At 35.3% G+C, this 15,490-nt stretch overlaps 1 protein-coding gene across 12 annotated transcripts in view; it reads left to right on the forward strand.

Moving 5' to 3' along the window:
• LMNTD1 (lamin tail domain containing 1) overlaps nucleotides 1–15,490 on the forward strand; it is a 365,312-nt gene that overhangs the window by 331,310 nt on the left and 18,512 nt on the right. For all 12 annotated transcript variants that reach the window (XR_006889733.1, XM_046669396.1, XM_046669406.1 and 9 more), the window contains 2 exons: nucleotides 14,267–14,453; nucleotides 14,996–15,115. Coding sequence is in view for 11 of the 12 variants with exons in the window: in XM_046669396.1 (XP_046525352.1) it covers nucleotides 14,267–14,453; nucleotides 14,996–15,115 (307 nt within the window). In the remaining variant the exon portion in view is untranslated. The remainder of the gene's footprint in view (nucleotides 1–14,266; nucleotides 14,454–14,995; nucleotides 15,116–15,490) is intronic.

A 15,490-nucleotide genomic window follows, 5' to 3' on the forward strand; every position in this document is an offset into this window, starting at 1 on the left:
ATCTATTTTTATGGTTGTTAGTATTTATGGCAAAAAGAATTGATCAAGAAGAAAGTTGATATTAGAACTAAAATTAAAGAGCTGACTCATCTATGCATTTACTTAACCCTGCCTTCTTGATGCATGAACAACAGATTGAATTGTGAATTGTTAGTAATAAACATACATTGATAGAGGATGTTAGAGGACTAAAGAAAGTTGTTAGCCAGGAGTGAGGGTCAGACAACTCAGATGCCTTAGTCAGACTTCCTAAAATCAACCATTACTACCATTTAACAGTGGTGAATACCTAAGTGTTCTCTAAACCATCTAAAAACACTTCATCAAATTATTCATTCAGTACCTACCATGTCAAAAATGATGACTCATTTGGTGTAAAAATTCAAAAAAGACATGAATATGGTTTTAAGAACTTTCACTCAGATATATCAGGGAAGACCTGCAGGTAAGGATCAAGAGAGAGTCAAATAAATTATTGAGGCATTCAGAGGAAAGCTTTCTTCCAGCTGAGGATGATCTGGGAAGATTTTGTGAAAGAGTTATCATCTAGAATATTCTAGAAAGACAAGTAAATTTTGGATGTGCAAATTTGGAGAATGTGAGAATATTCTAGACCATTTTTTCTCAACACTACCTACACAATTGAATCACCTGGGAAGTTTTTAATGTCCTGTTCCTTCTCCAGACTCTTCGAGTCAGAATTTCTAGTGGTAGAATTGGGTATCATTTTTTTTAAACATCTTATAGTAACTCGAATGGACAGCTAGGGTTGAGAAGCACCAGCCAAGAGCAAAGGAGCAGAATAAACAAGTGAAGGAAGCAGAAAAGCTAAGACTGGGTACAAGGCATTTTACAGCATGGCTACACTAAGCAGCGCACAAATAGGTGTAACATGGTTGTAGGCGCCAGGGTTGGGACCAGATCACAATGAGTCTTGAATACCAGACAGGAGTGTGGACTTCACTACAGGCAATGGAAAGCACCGGGAAAGTTTCAAACAAAAGAGTAACAGGAGTGTGATTCAGAAGATTATGAATTGGATTTTGTCAAATGCTTTTTATACATCTATTGAGATGATCATATGTTTTTTTTTTCTCTTAATGTTAAAGCAACCCTGAACTCTTGGAATAAACTTCATTTGGTCATAATGTTTACCATTTTAATATATTGTTAAATTTGATTGGCTAAAATTTTCTTTCAAACTTTTACATCTACGTTTGTGAAAAATATTGGTGTGTAGTTTTCTTGTCCTGTAATGTCTTCGTCTGCTTTGATATCAGGGTAATGCTCACCTCATAGAATGTGTTGTAATATATTCCCTTCTCTTCTCTTTTTCCAGAAGAGTTTGTGTAGAAGTAATATTATTTTTTCTTTAAATGTTTTATAGAATTCACCAGTGAAGCCATCTGAGCTTGGATTTTCTTTGCAGGAAGATTTTTACCTACAAATTCTATTTCTTTCAAATAGGTATCAGAATATTCTGGTTACCTACTTTTTCTTGTGTGAACTAGAGTAGTTTGTGTCTTCCAGGGAATTTGCCTATTTTCATCTAAGTTGTCAGATTTGTTGTCATAAAGTTCTTTACAATATTCCCTTATTATCCTTTAGAATCTATAGAATCTGTAGTGATGTCACATTTCTTGTTGCTGATATTGGTCACATCTGATCACTCTTGCCCACCACTTATCATTTTTATTGAGTTTCTCAAAGAACCAGTGTTTGGTTTCATTGATTTTCTATAATTCTTTTTGTTTTGTTTTCTATTTCATTGATTTCTATTCTGATCTATATTCCCTTTCTCCTGCCTACTTTAGGTTTCATTTGCTTTTCTTTTTCTAGTTTCTCAAGGTGGAAGTTGAGAGCATTGATTTGACACCTTTTTTCCTTCTAATATAAGCATTTAGTACTATAAATTTTCCCCTAGGTACAGCTTTAGTGGCATCCCACAAATTTTGATATGTTGAATATTTGTTTTCATTCAGTTAAAAAATACTTGGTAATTTCCATTTTTATTTCTTTGATCTTTGATTAATAAGAAGTATATTATTTACTTCCCAAATATCTTACAGGTTTTCCAGTTCCAATGATATTCCAGATATCTTTTTGTTATTGATTTCTAATAAAATCCCATAGTGGTCAAAGAACATACTTTGCATGACTTGAGTCCTTTTAAATGTATTGAGACTTGTTTTATAGCCAAGATATTGTCTATCTTGTAAATGTTCTGGGTGCACTTATAAAAGCCATATATTTTGCTGTTGTTGAGTGGTCAATCAGGTCAAATTGGTTGATGGTGTTAAGTCTACTGTCTTTTTGCTGATTTTTTTTTTTTTTTTTTTTTAAAGATTTTATTTTTTCCTTTTTCTCCCCAAAGCCCCCCGGTACATAGTTGTGTATTCTTCGTTGTGGGTTCTTCTAGTTGTGGCATGTGGGACGCTGCCTCAGCGTGGTCTGATGAGCAGTGCCATGTCCGCGCCCAGGATTCGAACTAACGAAACACTGGGCCGCCTGCAGCGGAGCGCGCGAACTTAACCACTCGGCCACGGGGCCAGCCCCTTTTTGCTGATTTTATGTCTATTTGTTTTATCAATTATTGAGAAAAGGATGTGAAAATCTCTAACTATAATTGTGGATTTGTTGATTTCTCTTTGCAGTTCTATCATTTTTTGCTTCACGTATTTTGAAGCTCTGTTATTAGGTGCACAAACATTTTGGATTGTTATATCCTTTTAATGAATTGCTCTCTATGTCAATCTATATCTTTATCCCTGGCATTATTCTTTGCTCAGAAATCTAGTATGTCTGACGTTAATATAGCTACTTCAATTTTCTTTTTACTGGTGTTAGTATGGTATATCTTTTTCTACCCTTTTACTTTTAACCTATTGACGTCTTTATATTTAAAGGGCATGTTCTGTGGTAGCATGTAGGTGGGACTTGCTCTTTTATCCAATCTGACATTCTCTGTCTTTTAACTTGAGCATTTAAACTATTTTTTATTTAAAGCAATTGCTAATATGGTTAAAATTAAGTCTACTATCTTGCTATTTATTTTCTATTTGTCCCAATGCTCTTTGTTCTCTTTTTCTTCTTTTCCTGTCTTCTTTTGAATTAATTGAGTATTATTAATGATTCCATTTTATCATCATTGTTGGCTGATTAGCTATAACTGTCATTTTAGTGGTTCCTTCCAGGTTTACAGGATACATCTTGAGCATATCACAACCACCTTCAAACCACCAGTGCTATTATATCACTTCACATAGTGTAATACTACTTATAATACTACACTTTCATTTCTCTCCTCTCAGCCATTGTGCTTTTGCTGTCAGGTATTTTACTTCTAGATATGTTATAAATCCCATAATTCATAATTATTTTTGCTTAAATAATCAAATTTTAAAAGAAATTTAGATGATAAGAGAAATATCTTATATATTTACCCTTATATGTCTTCACTGCTTTTCAGTGCCTTTTTTTCTTTTGGTCTATAAGTCATGTTTCCATTAGTATAATTATTCTACTATCTGAAAAGGACTTTTTAAAACATTTCTTGTTGTATGGATCTGCTTGTGATGTATTCTTCCTTCAGTTTTCTTTTTTAACAGCTTTATTGTGGTATCATTGACATAAAAATTGTAGAGGGTCAACTGTATGGTGATGTATGGTAACTAGATTTGTGGCGGTGATCACTTTGTGGTGTATACAGATGTCGAATTATAATGCTGTACACCTGAAATTTATATAATTTAAAAATGTATAAGTTTGTTTTGGGGTTCTCTATTCTGTTCCATTGGTTTATATGTCTGCTTATAAAACCATACTGTTTTAACTATTTTAGCTTTGTAGTATAATTTGAAGTCAGGAAGTAAGATCCTTCCAGCTTTGTTCTTGCTCAAGATTGCCTTAGCTATTTGAGGTCTTTTGTGGTTCATTATGAATTTCAGGATTGTTTGTTCAACTAATGTTAAAAAAAAAAAGGTCATTGGGATTTTGACAGGGATTGCATTGAATCTTTAGATTGGTTTGGGTAGAATAAACATTTTGACAATATTAGATCTTCCAATCTATGAACATGGAATGTCTTTTCATTTACTTGTGTCTTTTTTAAGTTTCTTTCATCAACGTTGTGTAGTTTTCAGTTTACAAGGCTTTCACTTCTTTGGTTAAGTTAATACCAAAGTATTTTGCTCTTTTTGTTCTTAATGTAAATGGGAGTGTTTTCTTAATTTCCCTTTTGGTTAGTGTGTTTCATTTTGGATAATATTTATCACTATGTCTTCAAGTTCATTAATCTTTTCATTTGAAATGACTAATCTGCTGTTAATCACATCCAGTGTATTTTTCATCTCAACCATGTCTCTACTTATCATGTTCAATCTTTCCTCTAGCTTTTTTGTACTTACAGAATACAGTTACAAGGACTTTTCCTTTTCTGCTATTTCTAATGTCTTTGCCAGTTCTGTGTCAGTTTTGATTTGTTTATTTCTCCTGTTATTATGGGTTGTATTTTCCAATTTATTTGCATGCCTGGTAATTTTTTATTAGATGTCAGAAATTGTGAATTTTACTATGTTTGGGTACTGGAATATTTTTATATTCCTATAAATATTCTTGAGCTTTGTTGTAGAATGAAATTAAGATACTTGGAAATAGTTTGAGGCTTTGGGACTTGCCTTTAAAATTTGTTAGGTGGATGCAGAGCAATGTCTAGTCTAAGGTTAATTACTTCTCACTACTGAGGAAAGACCATATGAGTGCTCTACACAATGCCCCATGAATTATGAGGTTTTTCAGTCTGGCTGAGGGGAATAGGCCCTCTTCCTGATCCTGTGTGAGTTCTGAGTACTGCTCTTCTTAATCCTTTCAAGTAGTCTTTTTCTCTAGTCTTAGAGAGTTTACTCAGATGCATGTGCTGATCAATCCTCTGCTGAATACTCAAAAGGGACCTTCTGAAAATCTCCAGAATTCTCTTTATCCAGCATTCTCCTCTCCAATACTCTGCCTGTGACCTCTTGCCACCTTGGTCTCCCCAGGCTCTCAGCTCCATTTCCTCAAGTTGGAGAATTCACCAAGCTCTATCTGGTTTCCCTTCTCTGTAATGCAGCCTGGAAACTCTCTCAAGGCAATAATCTGGGGAAATTTTAAAACTTGCCTCATTTGTTTCCTCTCACTCAGGGATCATTGTTCTTCATTGGCCAGTGTCCAATATCTTGAAAAGCATTGGTTCATATATTTTTTCCAAATTTTTAGGGATGTTTAAAATCTTCCAGCAGGAGGAAAAATGAGTTAGCAGGCAAACAAGAAACAAGATAGAGACATTATTATAATTTTCACTAGTTTTACATGGTCTTTCTCCCTACATCTGAGACCATATCTTAGCTGCAAGTTCAGTTCTCATTGCCTAGGATTGACCAATTTATATTAAGAAGGCTATTGTCCCACCCATCCTCCATCTCTGCCCCTAGGTAATTCTGCATTCTATAAGTCTAGAGTCAGGATGATACTAAGTTATGGACTGAGATAGGCCTCACAAAATAATGATAACTACATAAACAGTTCTGACCCTAAACATCTTATGATGTTATAAATCTACTCATATTCCAACAAGACTCTGAGTTAGACTAATCCCATTTATTCTTCCTTTGGATGACTTAGAACCTAGTGGTAGTGATGTACTAACTTAACTCTCCTTTACATTAAAGATTTATCACCAAAACTTTCAGTCTAAAGGCTTTCCTTTTGTAGTACCAATGGACTGAATCAAGTTCCCTGAGTCATCCCAAGTTTGCCTTTTATAAATTTAGGAGGTCCTAAATGCTGCATCCTCACTAGTCCTCACCCCACCCCTGCCCAACTATAAACACAGATTCCAATCTGTGTAAATAATGTTAGGTAGATGTTTACTGGAAGAACTGAAACTCTAAAGATAATTTTAGAAAACTTTAAAGCAGCAGAAATCTAAAGGCAGATAAGTAGCATGGAGTTATAAAAGAGAACTCAACAACTCAATAAATCAGAGCTTAAATAATGGAAGCTGATTGTTTTTTAAAAAGTGACATAGCCATGTGTCTCTTCAATCTCTTTACAAATCAAGCCCATGAAAAGGCTATGACAGAATGATGGGTACATCTCTCTATACTCTCATCCTTACAAGCAGAGGTCTCAAGTTACTTTCCTACTAGAGAAAAATGGTAAGGCTTATTGGAAAGAGAAAAAGATAGCTACTAAAGGCTGTGTGATAGTAGATTAACAGTCTTGCCTCTGTGAATTTCCGTGTATTGTTTGAAGTATTTTCCTGTAGCTTTTGGCCTTATATCAAAAGGAAGGCAAATGAAGTGACTAGCCCTGATATGGACAACGCTATTTTTTCTTTCAGATAAGCTAGTTTCTTCTACTTATATGCATAAAATAAAAATTTATTATCAATGAATAACCAGTTTACTTCAACAAAGAAAGATTTTTGAAAAGCAATTGTACCTATTCAATCACAAGTATGATAACAAACAGATAAGTGAGCTATTCTAAGGTCTTATCTATTTAAAAGCAAAACTCATCTCCCCAGGCAGAAAAAGTAAGTCTAAAAAACAAAAAAGTTATTCTGTCAAAAAATGAAAACATCCCACAGAGAATGCAATAACAGTAGGATGAGAATGTCATAGAGGAATTCTAGGGATGTGAAAGAAGAGTAAAATGTTATATCCACAATTTAGTAAGAACCATAATGGTAATGCAAATGAAAAAAATAGGTATATAAATTGCTCAAAAGTGAACCTCTACAAAATGGAATTTTCATCCAATGCAGTGGGAGTATAAAGTGAGTCCACTATTATAAAGGCAGTTTGGTGATGTATATCGAGATTCCATAGATGTTTACATCCTTTTTTCTCACAATTCCTCTTCTCAAAGAGGAAACTCAGAGTGATAGCCTGGCATTTGGAGCCACTTTTCTCCTCAAAACAGTTGTCAGTTTGAAAGCAGCAGCTAAAGAGGCTGAGAAGTTAATCAGAGATTTTGACAGTCTCATAAGACCGGGTGAAAAAAATTGTCACTCACAGTCTGTCAAGAATGAGGGTCACTGATAAATACCCCAGGCTTTCAGTTGAAACTGTGAAGGGTACACCCAATAGCAAGGCTATATTCAAAACAGGCCAGCTTGACTGGGGCCAAAGCCTAGTGCTAAATCATTTCACATCCTGATTGGAATAAAGTGATTTTCCCCCAATTTAGGTGGCTGCAAGAAGCTAAAGGAAATCCTCTCTGGATTGAGAAAACACTATACAGAGACTTAAATTATCTCCGCAATTTTTTGTCTGTAATACTAACAATAAGTCAAAAATAGCAAGGCATACAAAAGATAAAAGTTGACCAAAAACTAAGATTAAAAATGGACACTAAAAACAGGCACAGGTGATCCAGATATTATGGTTATCTGACAAGGATTTTAAAATAACAATGACTAAAACATTCAAGGAATTAAATGACAACATAAAAATTTTAGCATAGAACTGGAAACTAAAAATAAAAGAAACAATTGGAAATTCTAGAAATGAAAAATCCAATAACAGAAATTACTGTTTCAGAAGTAGATGGGTTTAACAATAGATTTGATGCAACAGAAGAGAGAATTATTGAACTGGAACATTCTCAGAAGAAAATATCTAGACTGAATTATAGAGAGCAAAGAGATTAGAAAAAAGGGAAACAAGCATAAGGACAAATAGAGAAATATTTTTTAAAAATATGACTACTTGTAATTGAAGTCACTTAAGGAGAGGAGAGAAAGATTGAGGTAGAATAGTATTGGTAGAGTACAGCAGAAAATTTTCCCAAACTAATGAAAGACATCAAGCCACAGGTACAAGAAGCACTATCAACTCCCAGGAAGACAAAAGACAGAAAAAAAAAAAAAGACCCTAAGTACATCATAGGAAAATTTCTAAAACAGAAGACATAAGGAAAACCTTAGTCAGCCAGACAAAAAGACATTTACCTCCAAAGCAACAACAAAATGATTGGTAGTTGGTTTATCAACAGAAAAATAGAAGACAGAAAGCTCTGGAATAAATCTTCAGTGAGGGCATTGGGATCAAAACTAATGACAACACTTCTAGCACAGTGATTCTAAAATTCATAAGAGGTGTATATTAGTTTTCTACTGCTGCCATAATAAATTATCACCAATATAGCAGACTTAGAATAACATGAATAATACCCATTTAATACCGTACAGTTCTTCCTCCAAAAATATGTATATATATTTAAATTATATACTATAAATCAACCATAAAATGTAAAACAACCGTAAAGAAGTGGACAAAGTGATATCAACAGGTAATTGAAAGAAGAAGAAAACTGAGTGGCAATAAGTAGCTTATTCAACTGCACTATAATCAGAGAAAAGTAAATTAAAATAACAAATGAGATACCATTTTGTATCCATGATATTGAAAGTATTAAGAAGCTTGACAATTTCAAGTCTTGGTAAGGATATGGGGAACACCAAGAGGGAGGAGCCCATGCTTAGGCAGTAGGTGAAGCATGCAATGGCATGAATTATCACAAGTCTTCTGGGAAATTTTTGTGGTTGCAGTTTAAGCAAAGGTAAGAAGTAAGGAAAAAGAGATTAAAGAGACTGACAGATTATGTAGGGCATTGTTTCCCTGCTGTGAAGTCAGCATTTTCTCTGGAAGGAAATGATCAGACATTGAAGGATTTATCCTTGAACAAAGATTGCTCTGGAAGCAAAATGGAGAATGGTTAGGTTGGGGAAAGACTGGAGAAACCAGTTAGGACACTGTTACAATGTCATGTAGAGCTGATGAGAGCCAAATGAAGATAGCAGCAGTAGGGATGAAGAGAAGGAGATACTAAGGATGGACATAGAAGATACTAAAGAGGTGGAATCAATAGAACTTGGTCCCAGAGAAGGCAAGAAGGATAAGAGAGCAGGAAAGTAATGGAAGTTTCAGGCATGGCCTACAGGATAAATGATGATACGATTCACTGGAATAGGTTTCCCATTCTTCCAAAATAATGAGTTCAGTTTGGTCACGTTGATTGAGAAGTATCTTTGAGGTCTTGTCATTAATTTCTATAGGTCTGAAGCTCAGCAGGAAAGTCTGGGCAAGAGATTTCAATTTAGCATTCGCCAGTGTATTAATGGCTATTGAAGCCCTGTTGATGGGTGATATCACACATATAGAGTATAATCCGAATAAAAGAGGCTTAAGGACAGAATTCCAGGGATCAACATCTGAGACATGGATGAAGGAAGAGAAATCTGAAAAAAAGACTGAAAAGGAGCAACCAGACTGATAGAAGGGAAATAACGGAGAGGAGTTATTTGTTTTGTTACTTGTTTTGGGGAAACAAGGAGAGGAGTTCTAAAAAAAGAGGACACATCTGGCAGAGGCAAATACCACAGAGACATTAAGACAAAAACTGAGTTGGCAGGAAGGTAAATTTGTGCAGCCACTACGGGAAACAGTATAGCAGTTCCTCAAAAATTTAAAAATAGAACTACCATATGATCCAGCAATCCCACTCCTGAGTATTTATCCAAAGAAAATGAAAACACTACCTTGAAAAGATATATGCACTCCCATGTTCATTGCAGCATTATTTAAGTAGCCAAGATATGGAAGCAACCTAAGGGTCCATCGGTAAATAAATGGATAAAGAAAATGTGATGGATAGACAGATAGACAATGGAATATTATTCAGCCATAAAAAATGAAATCTTGCCATTTGTGGCAACATAGATGGACCTCAAGGGCATTATGCTAAGTAAAATAAGTTAAAGAAAGACAAACACAGTACAATCTCACCTGTATGTGGAATCTAAAAAATAAAAAAGCCCACAGAACTCAGAGACACAGAGAATATATTGGTGGTTGCAAAAGACAGGAGTTTTAGTTTCTTGAGGAATCTCCATACTGTTTTCCATAATGGCTGCACCAGTTTGCATTCTACCAGCAGTGTATGAGGGTTTCCTTCTCTCCACACCCTGTCCAACACTTGTTATTTTTAGTCTTAGTGATTATAGTCATTTCAACAGGCATAAGGTGGTATCTTAGTGTAGCTTTGATTTGCATTTCCCTGATGATTAGTGCTGTTAAACATCTTTTCATGTGTTTGTTGGTGATGGCCCTATTTTCTTAGTGAGATCATTTGCTGAGAGTGAGGCTAGAAATTTGGGGCAGGGATTTGAACATGGTTGAGGGAACTGCAGAAGGTGCTGGCTTGCCTCATGAAGAACACAACTTGCTGCCAATTACTAAGGGAATCACCAAGGGCCCAGGTGTAGGCGGAGGTCACTCATTTACTTGGTGGCAGCAATGTGTGTGTGCGTGTGTTTGTATGTAGGGGTGTGTGTGTTTTCTAGCAGTGCTCAGCCACCAGGGTATATACAGAATTTAAACAATCTGAATGGTTGGATCAAACCTTTTTGAGATTTTACTAGTTGAGTGAGATAGAAGAGTAAGCTCTACCGTTTATTGAGTGACCCTGGACATAGAAATTCATCCCTCTACACCTCAGTTTCCTTATCTATAAAATGAAGCTAAAAATAGTGCCTGTCTCACTGGGTTGTTGTGAGAATTAAATGAGATAGTACAGTGTTCTTCAGTTTTTTGACTGTGACCTTCAATAAGAAATACGGAGCCTATTGTAAGAAATAACTGAGTTACTATGAGTCTACTCATTAGTAAATATTTACTAAAATATTATGAAAATATTTTCTAAAATATTTACTAAAATATTATGAAATATTTGGGGACTTTGTTTCTAAATTCAGAATTTGGGATATTTTAGGAAAGTAATATGATAACGGAACATATATTACATAACACCCCATCAGGGCTTGGAGAAGTATCCAAAATCAAACATTAATCTTTCCACAGACAAACTTATGAATATTCATACAAGCCATGCATGAAGTCTATAAATAGCCTCCCCTCACTTTCACATCAGGTTTTTGCCACCAAAGGAATTCAGGTCAGATTTTGCTTCCAATGTGTTTTTTTAAAAAGTTTTTGTTGATGGTTTCCTTTGCTGTGCAGAAGCTTTTTAGTTTGATGTAGTCCCATTTGTTCATTTTTTTCTTTCGTTTCCCTTGCCTGGTCAGACATGGCACTTGAAAATATGCTGCTAAGACTGATGTCGAAGAGTGTACTGCCTATGTTTACTTCTAGAAGTTTCGGGTCTTACATTCAAGTCTTTAATCCATTTTGAGTTGATTTTTGTGCATGGTGTAAGGGAATGGTCTGCTTTCATTCTTTTGCATGTGGCTGTCCAGTTTTCCCAACACCGTTTATTGAAGAGACTCTCCTTTCTCCACTGTATACTCTTGGCTCCCTTGTCGAATATTAGCTGTCCATAAACGTGTGGGTTTACTTCTGGGCTCTTGATTCTGTTCCATTGATCTGTGTGTCTGTTTTTGTGCCAGTATCATGCTGTTTTGGTTACTATGGCTTTGTAGTATATTTTGAAATCAGGGAGTGTGATACCTCCAGCTTTGCTTTTTTTTCTCAGGAATCCTTTGGCTATTCGGGGTCTTTTGTTGTTCCATATAAATTTTAGGATTCTTAGTTCTATTTCTGTGAAAAATGCTGTTGGAACTTTGATAAGGATTGCATTGAATCTATAGATTTCTTTAGGAAATATGGACATTTTCACGATGTTAATTTATCCAATGCAACAGCATGGAATATCTTTCCATTTCTTTGTGTCTTCTGCGATTTCTTTCAACAATGCTTTATAGTTTTCGGTGTACAGATCTTTCACCTCTTTGGCTAAGTTTATTCCTAGGTATTTTATTCTTTTTGTTGCAATTATAAATGGGATTGTATTCTTAATTTCTCTTTCTGCTACTTCGTTGTTAGTGTATAGAAACGCAACTGATTTTTGTACATTGATTTTGTATCCCGCGACTTGACTGTATGCGTTTATTGTTTCTAAAAGTTTCTTAGTGGAATCGTTAGGGTTTTCTAGATATAAAATCATGTCATCTGCAAAGATTGACAGTTTCACTTCTTCTTTTCCAATGTAGATCCCTTTTATTTCTTTTTCTTGCCTGATTGCTCTGGCTAGGACTTCCAATACTATGTTAAATAAGAGTGGTGACAGTGGGCATCCTTATCTGGTTCCTGTTCTTAGAGGGATAGCTTTCAGTTTTTCTCCATTCAGAATGATATTTGCTGTGGGTTTGTCATATATGGCCTTTATTATGTTGAGGTATTTTCCTTCTATACCCATTTTATTTAGAGTTTTTATCATAAATGGTTTGTAGTATATTTTGAAATCAGGGAGTGTGATACCTCCAGCTTTGTTCTTTTTTCTCAGGAATCCTTTGGCTATTTGGGGTCTTTTGTTGTTCCATATAAATTTTAGGATTCTTTGTTCTATTTCTGCGAAAAATGTTGTTGGAACTTTGATAGGGATTGCGTTGAATATATAGATTGCTTTAGGAAGTATGGACATTTTAACGATGTTAATTCTTCCAATCCAAGAGCACGGACTATCTTTCCATTTCTTTGAGGAAACCAACAACAAAACGAAAAGACAACCTAAGAATTGGGAGAAGATATTTGCAAACCATATATCAGATAAGGGGTTAATATCCAAAATATACAAAGAACTCATACAGCTCAACAATCCAATTAAAAAATGGGCAAAGGATCTGAACAGAGATTTCTCCAAAGAAGATATACGGACAGCCAACAGGCATATGAAAAGATGCTCAACATCATTAGCTATCAGGGAAATGCAAATCAAAACTACAATGAGGTATCACCTCACTCCGGTCAGAATGGCTATAATTAACAAGACAGGAAACAACAAATGTTGGAGAGGATGTGGAGAGAAGGGAACCCTTGTACACTGCTGGTGGGAGTGCAAACTGGTGCAGCCACTATGGAAAGCAGTATGGAGTACCCTCAGAAAATTAAGATCTACCATATGATCCAGCTATCCCACTGCTGGGTATTTATCCAAAGAACTTGAAAACACAAAGGCATAAAAATACTTGCACCCCTATGTTCACTGCAGCACTATACACAATAGCCAAGACTTGCAAGCAACCTAGGTGCCCCTCAAGGAAGGAATGGATAAAGAAGATGTGGTATTTATACACAATGGAATACTACTCAGACATAAGAAATGATGAAATCTGGACATTTGTGACAACATGGATGGAGCTTGAGAGTATTATGCTGAGTGAAATAAGTCAGAGGGAGAAAGTCAAATACCACATGATCTCACTCATAAGTAGAAGATAAAAACAACGACAAAAAAACACATAGCAATGGAGATTGGACTGGTGGTTACCATAGGGAAAGGGGGGGAGGGCAAACGGGGTGATTAGGCTCACATGTGAGGGGATGGACTGTAATTAGTTTTTGGGTGGTGAACATGATGTAATCTGCACAGAATTCGAAATATATTGATGTACATATGAAAGCTCTATAATGTTATAATCCAATGTTATTGCAATTAAAAATAAATAAATAAATAAAAGTTTTTGTATTTTCAGACCTTTTTGGATTTTGGAATTGTTGATATGAAATTGAAGGTATAGATGCAGATATAATCTTTTTTAAAGTGCTTGGCACATAATAAGTATTGGTTACAATTGTTGGTATGGGTATATTTCATTTTAAAAATGATGGCCCTACCCCACTAAAGGGATTTCATAACATACTAACAGGTTGTGACCCACACTCTGAAAAATGCTAATATCTAAATGCTTAGCCTGGTCCCTGCTACATACTAAGTTGTCAACACATGGTAGAAGGAAAAAACCACCATCTTATATTCCTATAATGTTTTAACTTTGCAGAATTCTTTTAAGCACATAGTTGCTATTCATCTTCACAGTAACTGTATCAGAAATAAACTAAAGGGTTTAACTTTCCTCTTGACCTACTGAGAATTTCATGTCTCAATGGTGTTATGATGAACAGTAGGAAATTTAAATAATGATAATCACATCTTCCTATGGCATTTATACCTTGACACTTACAGCTCTTTTAAAGTTTTCTTTAATTATTTTATGTGAAATAGATCATTTTATTGCACAAACAGAAAAAAGAGATCAAGCCATTTGTCTTACGTAACAAAACACACTATTTCTATACAGAATTTGTCCAATAAAATATATAGCTTAGGAACAACTTCCAAAACATATTTATTATTCCGTTCTTAAAGTAAGCTAAAGACATGCTTCTCTGAAGTCACTTTATAATCCTAGTGTTTTACTTTCTAGTGCTCTGGGAGACATTAAAATAGCTGAAGTGAATGTCAAGGGTTTATTCGTGAAGCTCATTAACTCTTCCCTTGACAAAGAACTGGAGATTGGAGATCATATTCTCCAGCAAAATGTGAATGGACAAATAATCTGTTTGTACCGATTCCTTCCAAATATCATAATGCAAGCCAACTCCACAGTAACGGTGAGTAGGGTAGAAATACTGTGACCTAGAATCGTGCGGGAAGAGCTCATTTACCCAGACAGGCTGCAGCTCAGCACCAGTGGTCTCACCATTATGCAATCTCTGTGGCAAAGGTGATATTTTGTTGGTGATGGTTAATGGTGCCACTTTGTCCATCTTTGGATTTAAATTAATAACCATAATTAAATTTCCATAGCTTTCTTCAATTTAGTGTATAATACCTTTTCTCTTCATGATTTAACTATTAAAATGAAATCCCTAAGCTCCTAAAACTAAGCAAACATAATCCTTAAAAGAAAAGAAAAGGGATTGTTTGCTTCAAGAACAGGTAATTAGTTGACCCTGGAGGGTTTCCCCTCTTTCTTGTACTCTTTTAAATCATGGACAGTAGCTGTTTAGTGTTACACAGCTTGACATTATATATTATACAGTTACTATATTTTAAAACCCACCTGTTCAGAAAGATACATTGCAATAATCCTCTGACATTTACAAAAGTATGCTGAACTCCAGTGGCATTGTCATTAACTATTTTCTTACAGGTGTGGGCAGCAGCATCTGAAGCAAAGCATCAGCCACCAGCAGATTTTCTTTGGAAGGAACAAAACAAGTTCAAAACAAGCCCGAACTGTACAACAATCCTGTGCAAACCTAATGGGGAAGTCAGTGTCCAGCTCTTAACAACAGGCTTTAAAAGAATGGATAGCTCTCCTTATGGCCCCCCTCTCCTCTTAGCTCACTCAATTATTTTTCCCTCCTTAAAAGCTTGGATAGAATCCTCACTAACTGTCCTAACACATCAGGCAAATCTACAGCATCCTCTTCCCAGTGCCAAAGTGCCAAAGAGCGGTTTACTATTCAGCAAAAATAATTTTGATATCCCATATTTCTAAGAAGTTATTTCAAATTTCAGGGTCGAGGATGGATTTTATTTATGGTATTTAACCTGAAGAGCAGGATGAGAAAGAAAGGAACTACATACAGCCTTTTCTTTTCATTTACTCATTTCTCAAATGTTGTTGCGATTCTCCTCTATT

The sequence above is a fragment of the Equus quagga genome, chromosome 1 (genome assembly GCF_021613505.1).
Source record: "Equus quagga isolate Etosha38 chromosome 1, UCLA_HA_Equagga_1.0, whole genome shotgun sequence".
In the NCBI taxonomy this organism is placed as follows: domain Eukaryota; kingdom Metazoa; phylum Chordata; class Mammalia; order Perissodactyla; family Equidae; genus Equus; species Equus quagga.